The 23,747-nt window shown below is 38.6% G+C and overlaps 1 protein-coding gene across 3 annotated transcripts in view; it reads left to right on the top strand.

The window, feature by feature from the left end:
- The first annotated feature begins 1,354 nt into the window (after window positions 1–1,354).
- Window positions 1,355–23,747, top strand: part of LOC117316408 — a 39,465-nt gene continuing 17,072 nt past the window's right edge. For all 3 annotated transcript variants that reach the window (XR_004529851.1, XM_033870960.1, XM_033870959.1), the window contains exons 1-2: window positions 1,355–1,594; window positions 20,801–20,940. Coding sequence is in view for 2 of the 3 variants with exons in the window: in XM_033870960.1 (XP_033726851.1) it covers window positions 1,538–1,594; window positions 20,801–20,940 (197 nt within the window). In the remaining variant the exon portion in view is untranslated. The remainder of the gene's footprint in view (window positions 1,595–20,800; window positions 20,941–23,747) is intronic.

Below are 23,747 nucleotides of genomic sequence, written 5' to 3' on the forward strand. Positions count from 1 at the left end.
CCAACGTTTAACCAGCCTTACAATCACCAAACGACGTTGTTTCAACTTGAGCCTGTAATCTGGAATAACAATAACAGAAAAATAGTACTGAAAACTTGTAACAGATAAGATTCCTGAAATCGAAATAATTGAAAATGTAACCTTACATATAGACGTTAGTACCTTTCCTTTTACCTGGTATCGAGACTCACTGACTTACAATCTTTAATCTGGCTTCAGAAGTATAGCCATAGGTCATAGCCGAAAAAAAACCTGAAGAGGTATGGCTGAAGACTACAGGCTAATGAAGATATTTAAAGATAAAGAGACCACTAGCTATAGTTAGATTGTAGATTCGGAATACAGGTCTGACCCTAGAATGATAATAACTCTCAAATTGATGTAGAGTAAGTGAAGATGTACTGTGGTATCATACAAACGGTCGGAAAAATACAGTTCATGTGATGCATTTATAACAGAATTAGATATATTTAAGAGACTGGTATAGATTATTTAAATCCTCTATAGCCGATCACGAACGTCGCTTTACTTCAGGAAATGCGTTTTTTCCCATACATGTAGGTAAGCCTTATTGAAGTTTAGGAAAATGTCTACGTTACGGACCTTTCCTGAAATAAAATGCATATATTTTTGCTATGGAAAATGTTAAGCTTAGGTAGTTCTTGAAATTAAGTTAAGGAATTCCCTTTGATTAAGGAATTCCCTTTGATGAAGGGATTCCATTTGATTAAGGAATTCCCTTTGATTAAGTGATTCCCTTTGATTAAGGAATTCCCTTTGATTAAGGAATTCCCTTTGATTAAGGAATTCCCTTTGATTAAGGATTCCCTTGATTAAGGAATTCCCTTTGATTAAGGAATTCCCTTTGATTAAGGGATTCCCTTTGATTAAGGAATTCCCTTTGATTAAGGAATTCCCTTTGATTAAGGGATTCCCTTTGATTAAGGAATTCCCTTTGATTAAGGAATTCCCTTTGATTAAGTGATTCGCTTAGGTTAAGGTGATTACTGTATCCGGAGCACGTTAAATACAATGTAACATTTGTTATCAGTAGTAATAGAAACATCTCATTTGTAAACAAATATCATCCCCGATACTACCAAGGTCAATAAGATGTAATTTCAATACCACGATTTATCTTGTGTATATTCTCCTTATTTATAGCTATTGTGTTAAAACCGGAAACGGGTACTACACTGTATCAAATAAATAGATAACTATACTAACAACACATGTCGTTAAAGTTCTTTTTTCTGTTTAAAAATAGGTCATCTATATATATATACACTTAAGGTAAAGGTTTCTCCCTACCACGACCTATGTTCGCCTGACGGTCATTATACGTCGTCTCGCGTTCCATTGTAAGGTGTATCGTAAGCCTGTATGTGTGTAGGACGTATAAACATGTTGTGTTGGTCTCACATGGAGGAGTGTACCTGTGTTGTTTAACTGTCAGCATGCTCTTATTTAAATACCTGCTGAATGCATGGAGGTAGAAGTTTAATGTATTTGTCTGCATTGATCATACAAGTTAACTATGGCGCACCGAAAAGTCCTGCTGAGGCAGAAGAGAACGAACAAGCGGGATCGTTGTGTAAGTAAATTCTATACTTGAGTTTTAAGTTTATGTAAGACATTCAGAATATAGCCACTGTAGTAAGTACACGTGTGACTGGACGAGAGAAACCAATCGTTTTTAACAAGTGTCTCAAAATTTAGGTAAAGGGTCAGCACACGTTGGTTTTTAGTTAGAACTGAGCGGTTTATAGATGACACTGCCATTAACCCGGTAGGAAGGTTCTATCAGATAGGGTAGAGAATCTAATCGGAGTGGTAGGTGACGCTGTCATTTGTCGGACTTAAGAAAACTTGAGAAATCAGTCTGCTGTAAATATTAATTGATGTGATCCGAAGTTTGAAGTTAGTGTCAATGATCGCTAGGTACGGGACACCAGAAATCGTATACAAGATAAAATCACGAGGTGAAGGATGAATTAGGAAAGATGAATTCACAACGTATGTATTTGTCAATAGCAATAAACTATTTTATTTGAGACACAGGTATACGGATTCGGATGAAGCGGAACCTTACACACAGTAAACGACTGGTTGAATTTTATGAGTCATTTTGTTACATGTACCCCGGTACACGTGTGTACACCTCAGGGAAGTTAGAATCGGAATAAAAACAAAATTTATATCAAGTTAAACATTCAGATAGTCATCATATACTGTTATAACCAGGTACATGTTTAGTGTTATAACCAGGTATAGGTTTAGTGTTATGACCAGGTACAGGTTTTAGTGTTATAACCAGGTACAGGTTTAGTATAGACTGTTATAACCAGGTACAGGTTAAGTGTTATAACCAGGTACAGGTTAAGTGTTATAACCAGGTACAGGTTTAGTGTTATAACCAGGTACAGGTTTAGTGTTATAACCAGGTACAGGTTTAGTGTTATAACCAGGTACAGGTTTAGTGTTATTACCAGGTACAGGTTTAGTGTTATAACCAGGTACAGGTTTATTGTTATAACCAGGTACAGGTTTAGTGTTATAACCAGGTACAGGTTTAGTATAGACTGTTATAACCAGGTACAGGTTTAGTGTTATAACCAGGTACAGGTTTAGTGTTATAACCAGGTACAGGTTTAGTATAGACTGTTATAACCAGGTACAGGTTTAGTGTTATAACCAGGTATAGGTTTAGTGTTATAACTAGGTACAGGTTTAGTGTTATAACCAGGTACAGGTTTAGTATAGACTGTTATAACCAGGTACAGGTTTAGTGTTATAACCAGGTACAGGTTTAGTGTTATAACCAGGTACAGGTTTACTATAGACTGTTATACCCAGGTACAGGTTTAGTGTTATAACCAGGTACAGGTTTAGTGTTATAACCAGGTACAGGTTTAGTGTTATAACCAGGTACAGGTTTAGTGTTATAACCAGGTACAGGTTTAGTGTTATACCCAGGTACAGGTTTAGTGTTATAACCAGGTACAGGTTTGGTGTTATAACCAGGTACAGGTTTAGTGTTATAACCAGGTACAGGTTTAGTATTATAACCAGGTACAGGTTTGGTGTTATAACCAGGTACAGGTTTAGTGTTATAACCAGGTACAGGTTTGGTGTTATAACCAGGTACAGGTTTAGTGTTATAACCAGGTACAGGTTTAGTGTTATAACCAGGTACAGGTTTAGTGTTATAACCAGGTACAGGTTTAGTGTTATACCCAGGTACAGGTTTAGTGTTATAACCAGGTACAGGTTTAGTATAGACTGTTATAACCAGGTACAGGTTTAGTATAGACTGTTATAACCAGGTACAGGTTTAGTATATACAGGTTATAACAAGGTACAGGTTTAGTGTTATAACCAGGTACAGGTTTAGTATAGACTGTTATAACCAGGTACAGGTTTAGTATAGAATGTTATAACCAGGTACAGGTTTAGTGTTATAACCAGGTACAGGTTTAGTGTTATAACCAGGTACAGGTTTAGTGTTATAACCAGGTACAGGTTTAGTATAGACTGTTATAACCAGGTACAGGTTTAGTGTTATAACCAGGTATAGGTTTAGTGTTATAACCAGGTACAGGTTTAGTGTTATAACCAGGTACAGGTTTAGTATAGACTGTTATAACCAGGTACAGGTTTAGTGTTATAACCAGGTACAGGTTTAGTGTTATAACAAGGTACAGGTTTAGTATAGACTGTTATAACCAGGTACAGGTTTAGTATATAATGTTATAACCCGGTACAGGTTTGGTGTTATAACCAGGTACAGGTTTAGTATAGACTGTTTAGACCAGGTACAGGTTTAGTGTTATAACCAGGTACAGGTTTAGTATAGACTGTTATAACCAGGTACAGGTTTAGTATAGACTGTTTAAACCAGGTACAGGTTTAGTATAGACTGTTATAACCAGGTACAGGTTTAGTATAGACTGTTTAAACCAGGTACAGGTTTAGTATAGACTGTTATAACCAGGTACAGGTTTGGTGTTATAACCAGGTACAGGTTTGGTGGTATAACTAGGTAACGGTTTAGTATAGACATGTTATAACCAGGTACAGGTTTGGAGTTATAACCAGGTAGAGGTTTAGTATCGACATGTTATAACCAGGTACAGGTTTAGTGTTATAACTAGGTACAGATTTAGTGTTATAACCAGGTACAGGTTTAGTATAGACTGTTATAACCAGGTACAGGTTTAGTGTTATAACCAGGTACAGGTTTAGTGTTATAACCAGGTACAGGTTTAGTGTTATAACTAGGTACAGGTTTAGTGTTATAACCAGGTACAGGTTTAGTATAGAGACTGTTATAACCAGGTACAGGTTTAGTGTTATAACCAGGTACATGTTTAGTGTTATAACCAGGTACAGATTTAGTATCGACTGTTATAACCCGGTACAAGTTTAGTATAGACTGTTATAACCAGGTACAGGTTTAGTGTTATAACCAGGTACAGGCTTAGTGTTATAACTAGGTACATATTTCGTATAAACTGTTATAACCAGGTACAAGTTTAGTGTTATAACCAGGTATAGGTTTAGTGTTATACCAAAGTACAGGTTTAGTGTTATAACCAGCTACAGGTTTAGTGTTATAACCAGGTACAGGCTTAGTGTTATAACTAGGTACAGATTTAGTATAAACTGTTATAACCAGGTACAGGTTTAGTATAGACTGTTATAACCAGGTACAGGTTTAGTGTTATAACCAGGTATAGGTTTAGTGTTATAACCAGGTACAGGTTTAGTGTTATAACCAGGTACAGGTTTAGTATAGACTGTTATAACCAGGTACAGGTTAGTGTTATAACCAGGTACAGGTTTAGTGTTATAAACCCAGTACACGTTAGTATAAGACTTTTAGTAACAGTAGGTTAGTGTTATAACAGGTACAGGTAGTATTATGTTATAACCAGGTACAGGTGTATTGATGTTATAACCAGGTACAGGTTTAGTATAGACTGTTATAACCAGGTACAGGTTTAGTGTTATAACCAGGTACAGTTAGTATAGACTGTTATAACCAGTACAGGTTTAGTATTACTGTTTAACCAGTACCGTTAGGTATAGTACGTTTAGTGTTAACCAGGTACAGGTTTAGTATAGACTGTTATAACCAGGTACAGGTTTAGTGATAGACTGTTATAACCAGGTACAGGTTATGTGTTATAACCAGTACAGTTTTGTGTTAAACAGGTACGTTATTAGACTGTTATAACTAGGTACAGGTTTAGTGTTATAAACCAGGTACAGGTTTAGTATAGAGTACAGTTGTTATAACCAGGTACAGGTTTAGTGTTATAACAGGTACAGGTTTAGTGTTATAACCAGGTACAGGTTTAGTGTTATAAGTACGTTGGTTATAACCAGGTACAGTGTTATAGACTGTTATAACCGGTACAGGTTGTTACTGTTTATAACCAGGTACAGGTTTAGTGTTATAACCAGGTACAGGTTTAGTGTTATAACCAGGTACAGTGTTTAGTAATTCGAACTGTTATAAACAAGAGTTAACAGGTTTAGTGTTATAACCAAGGTACAGGTTTAGTGTTATAACCAGTACAGTTTTTACTGTTATAACCGGTTAGTTAGTGTTATAACAGGTACAGGTTTAGTGTTATAACCAGGTACAGGTTTAGTGTTATAACCAGGTACAGGTTTAGTGTTATAACCAGGTACAGGTTAGTGTTATAACCAGGTACAGGTTTAGTGTTATAACCAGGTACAGGTTTAGTGTTATAACCAGGTACAGGTTTAGTGTTATAACCAGGTACAGGTTTAGTGTTATAACCAGGTACAGGTTTAGTGTTATAACCAGGTACAGGTTTAGTATAGACTGTTATAACCAGGTACAGGTTTAGTATAAGTTATAACCAGGTACAGGTTTAGTGTTATAACCAGTACAGGTTTAAGTGTTAACCAGGTACAGGTTTAGTGTTATAACCAGGTACAGGTTTAGTATAGACTGTTATAACCAGGTACAGGTTAGTAAGTGTTATAACCAGGTACAGGTTGTTAGTGTTTATAACCAGGTACAGGTTTGTGTGTTATAACCAGGTACAGGTTTGTATAGACCGTAAAGGCCAGGTTACAGGTTTAGTATAATGTTATAACCAGGTACAGGTTTGGTGTTATAACCAGGTAAGGTTGTAGTATAACGACGTTGTTAAACCAGGTACAGGTTTAGTGTTATAACCAGGTACAGGTTTAGTATAGACTGTTATAACCAGGTACAGGTTTAGTATAACGTCAGTTAGTATAACCAGGTACAGGTTTGTGTTATAAGTACATGTGTTTAACCAGGTACAGGTTAAGGTTATAACCGGTACAGTTTAGTATACCAGCTGTTATTACCAGGTACAGTTTTATATCGACTGTTATAACCAGGTACAGGTTTAGTGTTATAACCAGGTACAGGTTTAGGTTATAACCAGGTACAGGTTTAGTGTTATAACCAGGTACAGGTTAGTGTATAACCGGTACAGGTTTAGTATAACTGTTATAACCAGGTACAGGTTTAGTGTGTATAACCAGGTACAGGTTTTAGTGTTTATACCAGGTACCAGGTTTAGTGTTATAACCAGGTACAGGTTTTAGTGTTATAACCATGTCTATGTTTAGTATAGACTGTATAACCAGGTACAGGTTTTAAGTGGTATAACCAGGTTACAGGTTTAGTGTTTATAACCAGGTACAGGTTAGTGTTATAACCAGGTACAGGTTTAGTAAGACTGTTATAACCAGGTACAGGTTTAGTGTTATAACCAGGTACAGGTTTAGTGTTATAACCAGGTAACAGGCTTAGTGTTATAGACCAGGTACAGGTTTAGTAAGACTGCTAGAAACAAGGTCCAGGTATTTAGGTGTTATAACAGGTCAGGTTTAGGTGATAACCAGGTACAAGGTTTAGTGTTTGTAGCCAGGTTACAGGTTTAGTGTTATAACAAGGTACAGGTTTAGTATAGCTGTTTATAACCAGTAACAGGTTTATGTTATAACCAGGTACATGGTTTAGTGTTATAACCGGTACAGGTTTAGTGTTTAACCTAGGAAAGGTTTATGTTATAAACAGTACATGTTTGGGGTTATAACCAGATACAGGTTTAGTGTTATAACCAGTAGCAGGTTTATGGTTATACCAGGTCAGTTTAGTGTTATGACCAGGTACAGGTTAGTATATACTTGTTAACCAGGTACAGTTTAATGTTATCAACCATGTACAGGTTTAGTGTTATAACCAGGGTACAGGTTTAGTGTTATAACCAGGTACAGGTTAGTATGTTATAAACCAGGTACAGGTTTGCATAAATACGTTTATGTAAACCAGGTACAGGTTTGTGTTATAACTAGGTACAGGTTTAGTGTTATAACCAGGTACAGGTTATAGTTTACTTAACCAGGTACAGTTTGATCACTGTTATAACTACATGTTGTACAGGTTTAGTTATACCTGTTTAATGAACCAGGTACAGGTTTAGTGACCTTTTACCAGTACAGTTAGTGTATAACCAGATCAGGTTTAGTGCTAACCAGTAAGTAGTGTTATAACCGTACAGTTATATAACTGTTATAACCAGTACGGTTTAGTGTATAACCATAGTTTAGTGTTTTAACAGGTACAGGTTAATGTTATAACCAGGTACAGTTAGTATACCACGTGTAACCATTGACGGTTTGTGTATACCGATACAGTTTGTTATACCAGGTACAGGTTTAGTGTTATAACGGTCAGAAAGTTGTTATAACCAGGTCAGTTTCTATACTGACATAGTTTACCAGGTCATGTTTAGTATCAAGAATGTTCATACCAGGTACGGTTATGTTATAACAGGTACAGGTTTAGTGTATAACCGTACAGTTTAGTGTTATAACCGGTACAGTTTATTACAATTTTTAACCGTACAGTTAGTTTATAACCATACAGGTTTAGTGTTTACCGAAGGTTAGTGTAACAGTAAGGTTTAGATCACGTTATAACCGTACAGTTATGTATAACCATACAGTTAGTTTTACCGGTACAGGTAATGTTATAACAGTACGGTTAGTGTATAACCAGTACAGTTTATGTTATAACCAGTACAATTAGTACTACTGTTAAACAGGTACAGTTTAGCGTTATAACAGTAAGTTTAGTGTTATAAACAGTACAGGTTTAGTGTTATAACCGGTACAGGTTGTATAACTTATAACAGTACAGGTTATAGTTATAACCGTACGGTTTAGTGTTAAACAGTACATTTAGTTGTTTAACCAGGTACAGGTTTAGTGTTATAACCAGGAACAGGCTTAGTGTTATAACCTAGGTCACAGGTTTAGTGTTATAACCAGGTACAGTAGTGTTTAGTGTTATAAACCAGGTACAGGTTAGTGTATAGCCAGGTTTAGGTACAGGTAGTGTTATAACCAGGTACAGGTTTAGTATACGACATGTATAACCCAGGTACAGGTTTAGTATAGAACTGTTATAACCAGGTACAGGTTAGATAGACTGTATAACCAGGTTACAGGTTTGTGTTATAACCAGGTACAGGTAGTGTATACAGGTAAGGTAAGTGTTATAACCAGGTACAGGTTTAGTGTTATAACCAGGTACAGGTTTAGTATAGAGACTGTTATAACCAGGTACAGGTTTAGTGTATTAACCAGGTACAGGTTTGGTGTTATAACCAGGTACAGGTTTGGTGTTATAACCAGGTACAGGTTTGGTGTTATAACTAGGTATATGTTTAGTATTTAAACCTAAGTATCAGTTACATAACCGTATTTGCATACGACATACTTGTGATCTTTTATTGATTTCAAATGATATCATATTAAGGAACTTCCTATCATATGTGACCATATGTTTCCTGCCCAATGCTATTTACTATACCAGTTACTAAACCTGGATTAAGAGACCACGTGTCATATGTGACCATGTTTCCTGCCCAATGATATTTGCTATATCAGTTACTAAACCTGGATTAAGAGACCACGTGTCATATGTGACCTTTTTATTGCCTCATTTGGAAGGTCACGTATTACAGATTTGACCTTACTGCAAAATTTACATAAATTATTTCCTTACTGCAAAAATTACATCAATTATTTCCTTACTGCAAAAATTTCATCAATTATTACCTTACTGCAAAAATTACATCAATTATTACCTTACTGCAAAAATTACATCAATTATTACCTCACTGCAAAAATTTCATCAATTATTACCTTACTGCAAAAATTACATCAATTATTACCTTACTGCAAAAAAATACATCAATTATTACCTTACTGCAAAATTTACATAAATTATTTCCTTACTGCAAAAATTACATCAATTATTTCCTTACTGCAAAAATAACATCAATTATTACCTTACTGCAAAAAATTACATCAATTATTACCTTACTGCAAAATTGACATAAATTATTTCCTTACTGCAAAAAATACATCAATTATTACCTTACTGCAAAAATTACATCAATTATTACCTTACTGCAAAAAATACATCAGTTTTCACCTTACTGGAAAGATTACATCAGTGTAAAAATCGCATGAAAGATTTTGGAACTACAGTATATATTTATGTTGTGTGTTCATAGTATATATTTGTGTAATATAATATAACTTTACTGGCTAACACAAACGACATAGATCACGCAATCGCCTTCCAGTCAACAAAATAAATGATTTCTTGTTTCTTGAAGGACGAACCACCTGATACAGCTTTATATTCCGTGCTAGGTATTGTTCACCTGATATAATCCCTCCTTGTATTGATATGGTCTTTTTCTAATCTGTTGGTGTTAGGGTATCATTCTATATATAACCATGATATGACATATTTGTCTGACCTTGTAATATTGTCTGTGTTTAAGTTTGGGTATTTTTTTTTTCTGTATCCTGTGACTTCCCGGTAGTTAACAGATTAAAATTACGTGTGGTTTAAAACCAGTCTAATGTTATTCTGGAGTTGAAAATCTGTGTCTTTAGGAACAAGTATAGATACCGTACATGGAGTTAGTGATCTAACGGTTTCAGTGTATATGTCGGTCCCGCCGATGGCGCCATGTTAATGTTTTTTTCAGTAAGCATGCCAGTGAATTTGAAATACCAAAGAGCTCCGTTGCGTTCGTTGTTTCGGTCTCAGTCTCATAAAGGAAGACGGTTTCCGAAATAAAGGATTTGAACAAATATTTTATAGTAGAAAAAGCCTGTTTTTTTTAATTGATTCTAATTTTAACATTTAAATACTTGTGCTAGAATGAACAACAGGTGCACATAACGTTAATATAACGTTACTACCTGGTACTGGGATTTGAATGTTCTACCTGTATTTGGTTATTACAGTGTACAGTTTGTAAGGTCGGTATTTTATCTAATATGTCGCTTGGATTGTTTTGCCTTGACTGGGAACGTAGAATTTCAAAACCTCTCTATGTTTTATGAAAAACTTAATCAAGTTAAACTTCATTGTCCCCTATGGATTTATCTTCTTTGTAATTACCGCCAAGTCTGCTCAGTTACGTTAACGATTATGTAAAATATATAATAAGTATCTGAAGATAGAATGTAAACAAATTAATCATACGCGCGCCGAGTTACATGCCCTGATGATATACAGAAAAGCTTGGGTTTGTTAATCAATCGTGGCTTTTCACGTTAAACCAATCTTTTATTTTTGTCGACTCGAGCTGCCTCTGTAAGTCGTGGATAATGTTGAGATTTCGCCCACTGTTTTTCTTTGCCTTAGCCGCAGCAACCGGTTCATTTCATCGACTCTGGATTTCTGATGCGTGGCTTTGATCGCCAATCTGCCATTCTTCAAAACAAACCAGTTTGCGCATGTGTGTATGACATCTTTTCCGCGGCTCATTTACATATAGAGAGTGGAGCACCGCATTGGATATTCCCCGTAATCAATGGAAAGTTATCCGGTTTTAATAGCAATTATCAAAAAAATGTATTGGTTCTTACGTGATAACGTCATTAGGTTATGTAGTCTATCATTTAACATACTTTGTAATTTTGTCAAAATTTATATGTAACGATAGAGAAGATTTAATATGATATTGTCTGTACATGCTTATCTGAGCAATGAGTAATACGTTTTGATATATTCGGATTGGAAATAAGTCCATATGAAGAGTTTCATCCTACCAAATCAAATTCAATTTTCAATCCTATATCAGGTCACATTCCCTAGGTTTGACGACACAAGACATTCAGCAGCTCTCGCGATACACACTACTAGGAATCCTACCTAACAACGTAAACCCATTTTTGTTTTATAAAATGTCTTACCTTCGTGGTCTATATTTCTTACCTTGGTAACTGTACAACAGGTACATGTATAGTGGTTTATAGGTGTGGTTACCTTGGTAGCTGTACAACAGGTACATGTATAGTGGTTTATAGTTGTGGTTACCTTGGTTACAGTACAACAGGTACATGTATAGTGGTTTATAGTTGTGGTTACCTTGGTTACTGTACAACAGGTACATGTATAGTGGTTAATAGTTGTGGTTACCTTGGTAACTGTACAACAGGTACATGTATAGTGGTTAATAGTTGTGGTTACCTTGGTAACTGTACAACAGGTACATGTATAGTGGTTTATAGTTGTGGTTACCTTGGTTACTGTACAACAGGTACATGTATAGTGGTTTATAGTTGTGGTTACCTTGGTTACTATACAACAGGTACATGTATAGTATTTTATAGTTGCGTGTTTTATCTGATTTCGTCACGGTGTATATGTTGCCGAGTGATAATATAACCTATTGTTACGACTCCACTCACATTCCTATGACAGGCTTTGTCGGGAGGATACTTGTATCATCCACACCAGGTGTAACAGTGACCCAGTCACAAGAATTTTGCTTTAGTTGCCATTTATTCCTAATCATAAACCTAATCTGTATTCACTGAGAACAATTGGTGAAGGTTTCTACAAATGACACGAGACAATAGGGCCCTTAAATATGCTGAATAACATTAATGTTTCGTCCAGGCCTTGTCAGTGACGGTATGTTAATGTTTCGTCTAGGCCTTGTCAGTGACGGTATGTTAATGTTTCGTCTAGGCCTTGTCAGTGACGGTATGTCAATGTTTCGTCTAGGCCTTGTCAGTGACGGTATGTTAATGTTTCGTCTAGGCCTTGTCAGTGACGGTATGTTAATGTTTCGTCTAGGCCTTGTCAGTGACGGTATGTTAATGTTTCGTCTAGGCCTTGTCAGTGACGGTATGTTAATGTTTCGTCTAGGCCTTGTCAGTGACGGTATGTTAATGTTTCGTCTAGGCCTTGTCAGTGACGGTATGTTAATGTTTCGTCCAGGCCTTGTCATTGACGGTATGTTAATGTTTCGTCTAGGCCTTGTCAGTGACGGTATGTTAATGTTTCGTCCAGGCCTTGTCATTGACGGTATGTTAATGTTTCGTCTAGGCCTTGTCAGTGACGGTATGTTAATGTTTCGTCCAGGCCTTGTCATTGACGGTATGTTAATGTTTCGTCTAGGCCTTGTCAGTGACGGTATGTTAATGTTTCGTCTAGGCCTTGTCAGTGACGGTATGTTAATGTTTCGTCTAGGCCTTGTCAGTGACGGTATGTTAATGTTTCGTCTAGGCCTTGTCAGTGACGGTATGTTAATGTTTCGTCTAGGCCTTGTCAGTGACGGTATGTTAATGTTTCGTCCAGGCCTTGTCAGTGACGGTATGTTAATGTTTCGTCCAGGCCTTGTCAGTGACGGTTTGTTAATGTTTCGTCCAGCTGCATGACATTTAGTCGCAGCGCTTGTCATTGACGGTTCGTCTTACCTGTTTCGTCCACTGTCACGGCCGTGAATGTTAGTGTCGTCAGGCCTTTCATGGCGGTTTTTAATTTTCGCCAGCCTGTCATGAGGTAGTTTAAGTTTCGTCCACTGTCAGTCTTTGTTAATGTTCCGTCAGCCTGTCAGGACGGTGGTTAATGTTTCGTCTAGCCTGTAGTGACGGTATTTATTTTCTCTAGCCTGTCAGTGACGTATGTTATGTTTCCGTCAGGCTTACCATATGACGTTGTTAATTCGCAGAAACCTTCATTGACGTATTTAATGTTTGCTCATGGCTTGTCATGACGTTTGTTAATGTTGGTCTAGGCTTGCAGTGACGGTAGTTAATTTCGCTAGGCCTTGTCATGACGTTGTAATGTTTCGTCTAGCTTGTCATGAGGTAGTAGCTCAACCCAAACATTCATTGAGTCGGGTGCACACGACGTGTTTACAATGTGTACACGATGGAACAAAAAAAAATGTGCGATTGTATCATTAGGATTGTTTTCAACTAGATACATTGTAGCAGCGGCGTGTGATATTGTAGGATTCCAGTCTGTGGGCTTGTGTATTGTCACTAGCTATCGAGCCGTGAAATGTTCGATGTCACGTAGAGAAGCCATTTTATGTGGCGTAATATTTTTAGATAAAATATTAAAAAGACTAAGACTTTCCATTAATTACCAAAATTTAAAGTGTCTACAACTGTGTTTTTTTTTAAATAGTACAAAACAAGATCATCACAACGCCGTGGATCCTACAAGAATGCATCTAGCTGTGCGGACTCTTTACTCGTACCCACGTGACTCAATTCGGTTTTCTCCGTGTAGCATTGTTTACAAACATCAATTGAGAAAAAAAACAGTGTTTTAAAGCAAGAAAACATATATTTACAGAACGTTTTAACGGTTTAGACTTATGTATCGCTATATTTCTAATATATTATGTGTGTCTGTGCATTGCATTATACATAAATCACTAAAGCACTGGGAATCACTGAAATCTCGACTTTCATGTAGGCTTAGAAGTCAACATGACTGTCGTCTGGCAGTGTTGACATCTGAGTGACTTAGACGCTTGAAAGGGTGGGACGAAAAATTCCGAAACGTCACGCGGTATTCAATAGTTCTGACGTGACTACGCAATATTCATTTTAGCCGTGTGACAGTTCAAAATATAGCTTATGCATAATATACAATATCGTTAGGGAAAATCAAACGCATTATGTAATAACACAGTCTATTTTACCATTGAAACAGGTGCGAGGTTTTAACTGGCTACTTAACTCAAACATCTAAAAACGAGATATATTTCATTTCAAAAGATGGAAATCGCAATTTACCGAGATCGTTCGACATTGGATTATGGAAATACTAATGTATCGAGATCGTTCGACATTGGATTATGGAAATACTGATATATCGAGATCGTTCGACATTGGATTATGGAAATAATAATGTATCGAGATCGTCCGACATTGGATTATGGAAATAATAATGTATCGAGATCGTTCGACATTGGATTATGGAAATAATAATGTATCGAGATCGTCCGACATTGGATTATGGAAATAATAATGTATCGAGATCGTTCGACATTGGATTATGGAAATAATAATGTATCGAGATAGTTTGACAGTGGATTATTCTCAACATGCTTGATGCCTGTTTGGTTATTGCTCGGGTTTCCATTAAGAGGCCGTAGCATATCATTGATTTGACAAAGATATCCTAAGAAAGGACGCTTTTCTTCCGGAGCACCTGGTCTCCTCCTTTGTGTCATTGTATGCTCTTTTATCAATTTTAAGCTATAATAACATTGAATATTTGTGTTGAAGCTGGATCCTAAATGTAAAGTAAAATAGTTTACTGTACTTAGTTTTGATTACCGTCTTAACTAGTAATCAGCACAATGTGTCCTCAAAATGATACACATTTATCTTATGGGGATGAGAACGGACCACACATAATGAGATCGCGAATGACATGTTAGGTTTTAAGATGTTTTTGGGTTATAAAACAGCAGTGTACATGTATATTATTATACAGCCCACCATTACGTATACAATAGGACATTCCGTATATAGAGGAAGACAACACGTAGATAAACTGACTTTAAAAAGCGTCAACTTACTGACATATGACCAGGGGCTATGAATGTAGTATACATATATTCTTATTTGTAAAAACATGTGTGATGCGCTCCGCGGAATTCACCTTTCGGCATGGCAGGCCAGACTGTGGTTTGTGCTCAATTTATTTTGATCGTTTTTGAACAAAACAACCTAAGCAAACGAGGAAACACACGGATATAACATCAAACTGAATGAACTTTATGTTAAATGATTGTACAGAAAACTCTATAATATTATTAACACCTATCAATTCAAAGTTTTGTTGTAATGTCGGTATTCTAATACTGCCATTAAAACTAAGCAGTAATTCAAACTCAAAATTTGAAAACATGGGGCAAAAAACGGACCAAACATATAAGGGCCCTTACAAACGTCCAATCAGAATAAAACCTAGTGCTCCTGAAGAGTAAGCGTCTTCGGCGACACCCGCCATACAAATCTAGGTCACGGCGACACACGCCATACAAATCTAGGTCACGGCTACACCCGCCATACAAATCTAGGTAACGGCGACACCCGCCATACAAATGGTGACACTCACAACGAGAACTAGGGTGGTGACAACGGAGTCACTAGGCCAATGATCGGACACGTCTGACTTCATGACGCTATATCAAACAGAATATTTGCAAACGAGATCCTGATGTCGACTACCTAACTTTCCTATGGTTTTAGTCAACTCTCTTTAAACCCTAGGTTGGTAGTGTTTCTGTCAGTAGTCAGCATCTATTGCTGAGCATGTCCTTGAATATTGAATTAACAGAGACAGTTTCAGTTCAGTCCTTTATTACTTTTAGCCGTTCGGCACATCAGTATACATGTGAATTTTTACAATAATTAAAATCATTAATTATTTACGCACCACACCCGAAACAGACAAATAAACGTGATATCTAGCGGTTAGTGTAGAGAATGACCATAACGTATATACATTCCTACTATTATCATCATAAAACAATATCCCCTATAGATTTGTACTAGAAACGCCCATAGAGATCATTCAAATACTAATGAAAGTGATACAAAATATGTTAGAGAAACGTAATGTCAATATACACAATTATCAGTTATTAAGCCCATCTAATCTTCTCTTTTTGATTGGAGATATCCTTTCTATTATTTGTTGTTAACAGCTCTACTAATTTGAACATAATAGGGTTTCTGAAATAATAAGGTTTAATCAATTTCTTTCATATTTATTCAAAATAGAGACAATTTAAGATAGAATGAAATTCATCTTCAATATCTTGCAACATACAAAGTGAGCACAACCTACGATTTCATTCTACTTTTGGTGAAGAATTTATTTTATCGATATTGTTTTGACGAAAGACGTCAATTATCCTTTTATACAAACATTTTGCAATTCTGTTTGGTTAAACAAATGATATCAGGTGCTTAAACTGATATGAATTTAAGAATGTAGAGATTTAGACCCTATGATAATTCCTTAACAAGAATATATCAAATGCATCATGCAAAGGTGAGCTGTACTACTATCATCATACGAAATGTATCATTTTCCCAAAGATTTGTGACGCTGATTGAGAATAACTTTTCTGTAGCATTACGACATTATTACATATATATAAGTTATTGTTTGACGTTTTGGGCAGTGCTTATCGATTTTGTTTGCTGTTAAAACAATAATATTTCCTTACCGTTGTAGGTGTCTGACAATGTGTTAACAGTGTATCGTTACCGTTGTAGGTGTCTGACAATGTGTTAACAGTGTATCGTTACCGTTGTAGGTGTCTGACAATGTGTTAACAGTGTGTTACCGTTGTAGGTTTCTGACAATGTGTTAACAGTGTATCGTTACCGTTGTAGGTGTCTGACAATGTGTTAACAGTGTGTAACCGTTGTAGGTGTCTGACAATGTGTTAACAGTGTGTTACCGTTGTAGGTGTCTGACAATGTGTTAACAGTGTGTTACCGTTGTAGGTGTCTGACAATGTGTTAACAGTGTGTTACTGTTGTAGGTGTCTGACAATGTGTTAACAGTGTGTTACTGTTGTAGGTGTCTCACAATGTGTTAACATTGTGTTACCGTTGTAGGTGTCTGACAATGTGTTAACATTGTGTTACCGTTGTAGGTGTCTGACAATGTGTTAACATTGTGTTACCGTTGTAGGTGTCTGACAATGTGTTAACATTGTGTTACCGTTGTAGGTGTCTGACAATGTGTTAACAGTGTGTTACCGTTGTAGGTGTCCGACAATGTGTTAACATTGTGTTACCGTTGTAGGTGTCTGACAATGTGTTAACATTGTGTTACCGTTGTAGGTGTCTGACAATGTGTTAACATTGTGTTACCGTTGTAGGTGTCTGACAATGTGTTAACAGTGTATCGTTACCGTTGTAGGTGTCTGACAATGTGTTAACAGTGTGTTACCGTTGTAGGTGTCTGACAATGTGTTAACAGTGTGTTACCGTTGTAGGTGTCTGACAATGTGTTAACAGTGTATCGTTACCGTTGTAGGTGTCTGACAATGTGTTAACAGTGTGTTACCGTTGTAGGTGTCTGACAATGTGTTAACAGTGTATCGTTACCGTTGTAGGTTTCTGACAATGTGTTAACAGTGTGTTACCGTTGTAGGTGTCTGACAATGTGTTAACAGTGTGTTACCGTTGTAGGTGTCTGACAATGTGTTAACAGTGTGTTACCGTTGTAGGTGTTTGACAATGTGTTAACAGTGTATCGTTACCGTTGTAGGTGTCTGACAATGTGTTAACAGTGTATCGTTACCGTTGTAGGTGTCTGACAATGTGTTAACAGTGTGTTACCGTTGTAGGTGTCTGACAATGTGTTAACAGTGTGTTACCGTTGTAGGTGTCTGACAATGTGTTAACAGTGCATCGTTACCGTTGTAGGTGTCTGACAATGTGTTAACATTGTGTTACTGTTGTAGGTGTCTGACAATGTGTTAACATTGTGTTACTGTTGTAGGTGTCTGACAATGTGTTAACAGTGTGTTACCGTTGTAGGTGTCTGACAATGTGTTAACAGTGTGTTACCATTGTAGGTGTCTGACAATGTGTTAACAGTGTATCGTTACCGTTGTAGGTGTCTGACAATGTGTTAACAGTGTATCGTTACCGTTGTAGGTGTCTGACAATGTGTTAACAGTGTGTTACCGTTGTAGGTGTCTGACAATGTGTTAACAGTGTGTTACCGTTGTAGGTGTCTGACAATGTGTTAACAGTGTATCGTTACCGTTGTAGGTGTCTGACAATGTGTTAACAGTATATCGTTACCGTTGTAGGTGTCTGACAATGTGTTAACAGTGTGTTACCGTTGTAGGTGTCTGACAATGTGTTAACAGTGTGTTACCGTTGTAGGTGTCTGACAATGTGTTAACAGTGTGTTACCGTTGTAGGTGTCTGACAATGTGTTAACAGTGTATCGTTACCGTTGTAGGTGTCTGACAATGTGTTAACAGTGTGTTACCGTTGTAGGTGTCTGACAATGTGTTAACAGTGTGTTACCGTTGTAGGTGTCTGACAATGTGTTAACAGTGTGTTACCGTTGTAGGTGTCTGACAATGTGTTAACAGTGTGTTACCGTTGTAGGTGTCTGACAATGTGTTAACAGTGTGTTACCGTTGTAGGTGTCTGACAATGTGTTAACAGTGTATCGTTACCGTTGTAGGTGTCTGACAATGTGTTAACAGTGTGTTACCGTTGTAGGTGTCTGACAATGTGTTAACAGTGTGTTACCGTTGTAGGTGTCTGACAATGTGTTAACAGTGTAGTTACCGTCGTAGGTGTCTGACAATGTGTTAACAGTGTGTTACCGTTGTAGGTGTCTGACAATGTGTTAACAGTGTGTTACCGTTGTAGGTGTCTGACAATGTGTTAACAGTGTGTTACCGTTGTAGGTGTCTGACAATGTGTTAACAGTGTGTTACCGTTGTAGGTGTCTGACAATGTGTTAACAGTGTATCGTTACCGTTGTAGGTGTCTGACAATGTGTTAACAGTGTATCGTTACCGTTGTAGGTGTCTGACAATGTGTTAACAGTGTGTTACCGTTGTAGGTGTCTGACAATGTGTTAACAGTGTGTTACTGTTGTAGGTGTCTGACAATATGTTAACAGTGTGTTACCGTTGTAGGTGTCTGACAATGTGTTAACAGTGTCGTTACCGTTGTAGGTGTCTGATAATGTGTTTACAGTGTGTTACCGTTGTAGGTGTCTGACAATGTGTTAACAGTGTGTTACCGTTGTAGGTGTCTGACAATGTGTTAACAGTGTATCGTTACCGTTGTAGGTGTCTGACAATGTGTTAACAGTTTGTTACTGTTGTAGGTGTCTGACAATGTGTTAACAGTGTGTTACTGTTGTAGGTGTCTGACAATGTGTTAACAGTGTATCGTTACCGTTGTAGGTGTCTGACAATGTGTTAACAGTGTCGTTACCGTTGTAGGTGTCTGACAATGTGTTAACAGTGTGTTACCGTTGTAGGTGTCTGACAATGTGTTAACAGTGTATCGTTACCGTTGTAGGTGTCTGACAATGTGTTAACAGTGTGTTACCGTTGTAGGTGTCTGACAATGTGTTAACAGTGTGTTACCGTTGTAGGTGTCTGACAATGTGTTAACAGTGTAATGTTGCTGTTGTAGGTGTCTGACAATGTGTTAACAGTGTGTTACCGTTGTAGGTGTCTGACAATGTGTTAACAGTGTGTTACCGTTGTAGGTGTCTGACAATGTGTTAACAGTGTGTTACCGTTGTAGGTGTCTGACAATGTGTTAACAGTGTGTTACCGTTGTAGGTGTCTGACAATGTGTTAACAGTGTGTTACCGTTGTAGGTGTCTGACAATGTGTTAACAGTGTGTTACCGTTGTAGGTGTCTGACAATGTGTTAACAGTGTGTCACCGTTGTAGGTGTCTGACAATGTGTTAACAGTGTGTCACCGTTGTAGGTGTCTGACAATGTGTTAACAGTGTGTTACCGTTGTAGGTGCCTGACAATGTGTTAACAGTGTGTTACCGTTGTAGGTGTCTGACAATGTGTTAACAGTGTGTTACCGTAGTAGGTGTCTGACAATGTGTTTACAGTGTGTTTCCGTTGTAGGTGTATGACAATATGTTAACAGTGTGTTACCGTTGTAGGTGTCTGACAATGTGTTAACAGTGTGTCGTTACCGTTGTAGGTGTCTGACAATGTGTTAACAGTATATCGTTACCGTTGTATGTGTCTGACAATGTGTTAACAGTGTGTTACCGTTGTATGTGTCTGACAATGTGTTAACAGTGTGTTACCGTTGTAGGTGTCTGACAATGTGTTAACAGTGTGTTACCGTTGTAGGTGTCTGACAATGTGTTAACAGTGTGTTACCGTTGTAGGTGTCTGACAATGTGTTAACAGTGTATCGTTACCGTTGTAGGTGTCTGACAATGTGTTGTCAGTGTGTTACCGTTGTAGGTGTCTGACAATGTGTTAACAGTGTGTTACCGTTGTAGGTGTCTGACAATGTGTTAACAGTGTGTTACCGTTGTAGGTGTCTGACAATGTGTTAACAGTGTGTGACCGTTGTAGGTGTCTGACAATGTGTTAACAGTGTATCGTAACCGTTGTAGGTTTCTGACAATGTGTTAACAGTGTATTACCGTTGTAGGTGTCTGACAATGTGTTAACAGTGTGTTACCGTTGTAGGTGTCTGACAATGTGTTAACAGTGTGTTACCGTTGTAGGTGTCTGACAATGTGTTAACAGTGTGTGACCGTTGTAGGTGTCTGACAATGTGTTAACAGTGTATCGTAACCGTTGTAGGTTTCTGACAATGTGTTAACAGTGTATTACCGTTGTAGGTGTCTGACAATGTGTTTACAGTGTAATGTTGCTGTTGTAGGTGTCTATGGGAGGTCGGATAGAGCTATATGAATCAGAAGACTTTCAAGGCAAGAAACTAGCACTCGGGGACGATTGTACGTGCATCCAGCTGAGAGGTTTAGAAGACGTTCGCTCAGTCAAGGTCATCGGTAAGGACGTGTAAGTATCCTATGACGCATTACACTGATCTACGGATCTACAGAAAAACTTAACAAAATGATGTTGAACCCTTGATTAAGCTATCATGTTGCAGAAGGCCTTTCACTTTAGCCAATATATCAATCAAACAATGACCACAAACTTATAGCCCAGGATATGAAGGGTCGAAGAAGTTTCCACGTGAGGAGTTTCAAGTAGAGATTTCCTATGTTTTGTTTTAGGGGTTTAACGTACTCCAAACAGCCAGGGTCATATGAGGACGGGCCTGGTTTGTTTGGTTTTAGGGGTTAAACATCCTCCCTACAGCCAGGGTCATATGAGGACGGGCCTGGTTTGTTTGGTTTTAGGGGTTAAACATCCTCCCTACAGCCAGGGTCATATGAGGACGGGCCTGGTTTGTTTGGCTTTAGGGTTCAACATCCTCCATACAGCCAGGGTCATATGAGGACGGGCCTGGTTTGTTTGGTTTTAGGTATTAGGGGTTAACAATTGTAACAGGGTCGTTAGGACGCCTGGTTGTTTGTTTGGGTGACAATTGCTTAACAGTGTGTTAACGCGTTGTTGTTTGAGGTGTCTGTAGGGTCACATGTCTACTACAGGGTCTATGTAACGGGCCTGGTTTGTTCTGACTGTTTAGGTATGATACTGCCGTCCCTACAGCAGGGTCTATGGGAGGTCGGCCTGAGCTTATGAATCAGAAGATTTCCAAGGGCAAGAAACTCTAGCACTACAGCGGGTCACTTGAGTGCACGCCTGTTTGAGGTTTTAGGGTAAACGTTCGCTCAGCAAGGTCATACGGGCCTAAGGTGTTGTAAGTATCTATGAGGGTTAAACTCCGCATCTAGGAGCTACAGAACAATTGTAACAAAATGATGTTGAACCCTTGATTAAGCTAGGTCATGTTGCAGAAGGCCTTTCACTTTAGAGCCAATATCAATCAACACAATAACCACAACTATAGGCCCAGGATATGAGGGGTTAAAAGTTTCCTACAGTGCAGGAGTTTCAAGTAGAGATTTCCTATGTTTTGTTTTAGGGGTTAACGTACTCCAAACAGCCAGGGTCATATGAGGACGGGCCTGGTTTGTTTGGTTTTAGGGGTTAAACATCCTCCCTACAGCCAGGGTCATATGAGGACGGGCCTGGTTTGTTTGGTTTTAGGGGTTAACGTATTCCCTACAGCCAGGGTCATATGAGGACGGGCCTGGTTTGTTTGGTTTTAGGGGTTAACGTATTCCCTACAGCCAGGGTCATATGAGGACGGGCCTGGTTTGTTTGGTTTAGGGGTTAAACATCCTCCCTACAGCCAGGGTCATATGAGGACGGGCCTGGTTTGTTTGGTTTTAGGGGTTAACGTATTCCCTACAGCCAGGGTCATATGAGGACGGGCCTGGTTTGTTTGGTTTTAGGGGTTAAACTTCCTCCCTACAGCCAGGGTCATATGAGGACGGGCCTGGTTTGTTTGGTTTTAGGGGTTAACGTATTCCCTACAGCCAGGGTCATATGAGGACGGGCCTGGTTTGTTTGGTTTTAGGGGTTAAACATCCTCCCTACAGCCAGGGTCATATGAGGACGGGCCTGGTTTGTTTGGTTTTAGGGGTCAACATCCTCCCTACAGCCAGGGTCATATAAGGGCGGGCCTGGTTTGTTAGGTATTAGGGGTCAACATCCTCCCTACAGCCAGGGTCATATGAGGACGGGCCTGGTTTGTTAGGTATTAGGGGTCAACATCCTCCCTACAGCCAGGGTCATATGAGGACGGGCCTGGTTTGTTTGGTTTTAGGGGTTAACGTATTCCCTACAGCCAGGGTCATATGAGGACGGGCCTGGTTTGTTTGGTTTTAGGGGTTAACATCCTCCCTACAGCCAGAGTCATATGAGGACGGGCCTGGTTTGTTTGGTTTTAGGGGTTAACGTATTCCCTACAGCCAGGGTCATATGAGGACGGGCCTGTTTTTTTTTGGTTTTAGGGGTCAACATCCTCCCTACAGCCAGGGTCATATGAGGACGGGCCTGGTTTGTTTGGTTTTAGGGGTAAACATCCTCCCTACAGCCAGGGTCATATGAGGACGGGCCTGGTTTGTTTGGTTTAGGGGTAAACATCCTCCCTACAGTCAGGGTCATATGAGGACGGGCCTGGTTTGTTTGGTTTTAGGGGTTAACGTATTCCCTACAGCCAGGGCCATATGAGGACGGGCCTGGTTTGTTTGGTTTTAGGGGTTAACGTATTCCCTACAGCCAGGGTCATATGAGGACGGGCCTGGTTTGTTTGGTTTTAGGGGTTAACGTATTCCCTACAGCCAGGGTCATATGATGACGGGCCTGGTTTGTTTGGTTTAGGGGTTAACGTATTCCCTACAGCCAGGGTCATATGAGGACGGGCCTGGTTTGTTTGGTTTTATGGGTTAACGTATTCCCTACAGCCAGGGTCATATGAGGACGGGCCTGGTTTGTTTGGTTTTAGGGGTTAAACATCCTCCCTACAGCCAGGGTCACATGAGGACGGGCCTGGTTTGTTTGGTTTAGGGGTTAAACATCCTCCCTACAGCCAGGGTCATATGAGGACGGGCCTGGTTTGTTTGGTTTAGGGGTTAAACATCCTCCCTTCAGCCAGGGTCATATGAGGACGGGCCTGGTTTGTTTGGTTTTAGGGGTTAACGTATTCCCTACAGCCAGGGTCATATGAGGACGGGCCTGGTTTGTTTGGTTTTAGGGGTTAACGTATTCCCTACAGCCAGGGTCATATGAGGACGGGCCTGGCTTGTTTGGTTTAGGGGTTAAACATCCTCCCTACAGCCAGGGTCATA

This window comes from Pecten maximus, chromosome 18 (assembly GCF_902652985.1).
Source record: "Pecten maximus chromosome 18, xPecMax1.1, whole genome shotgun sequence".
Taxonomy (NCBI): Eukaryota; Metazoa; Mollusca; class Bivalvia; order Pectinida; family Pectinidae; genus Pecten; species Pecten maximus.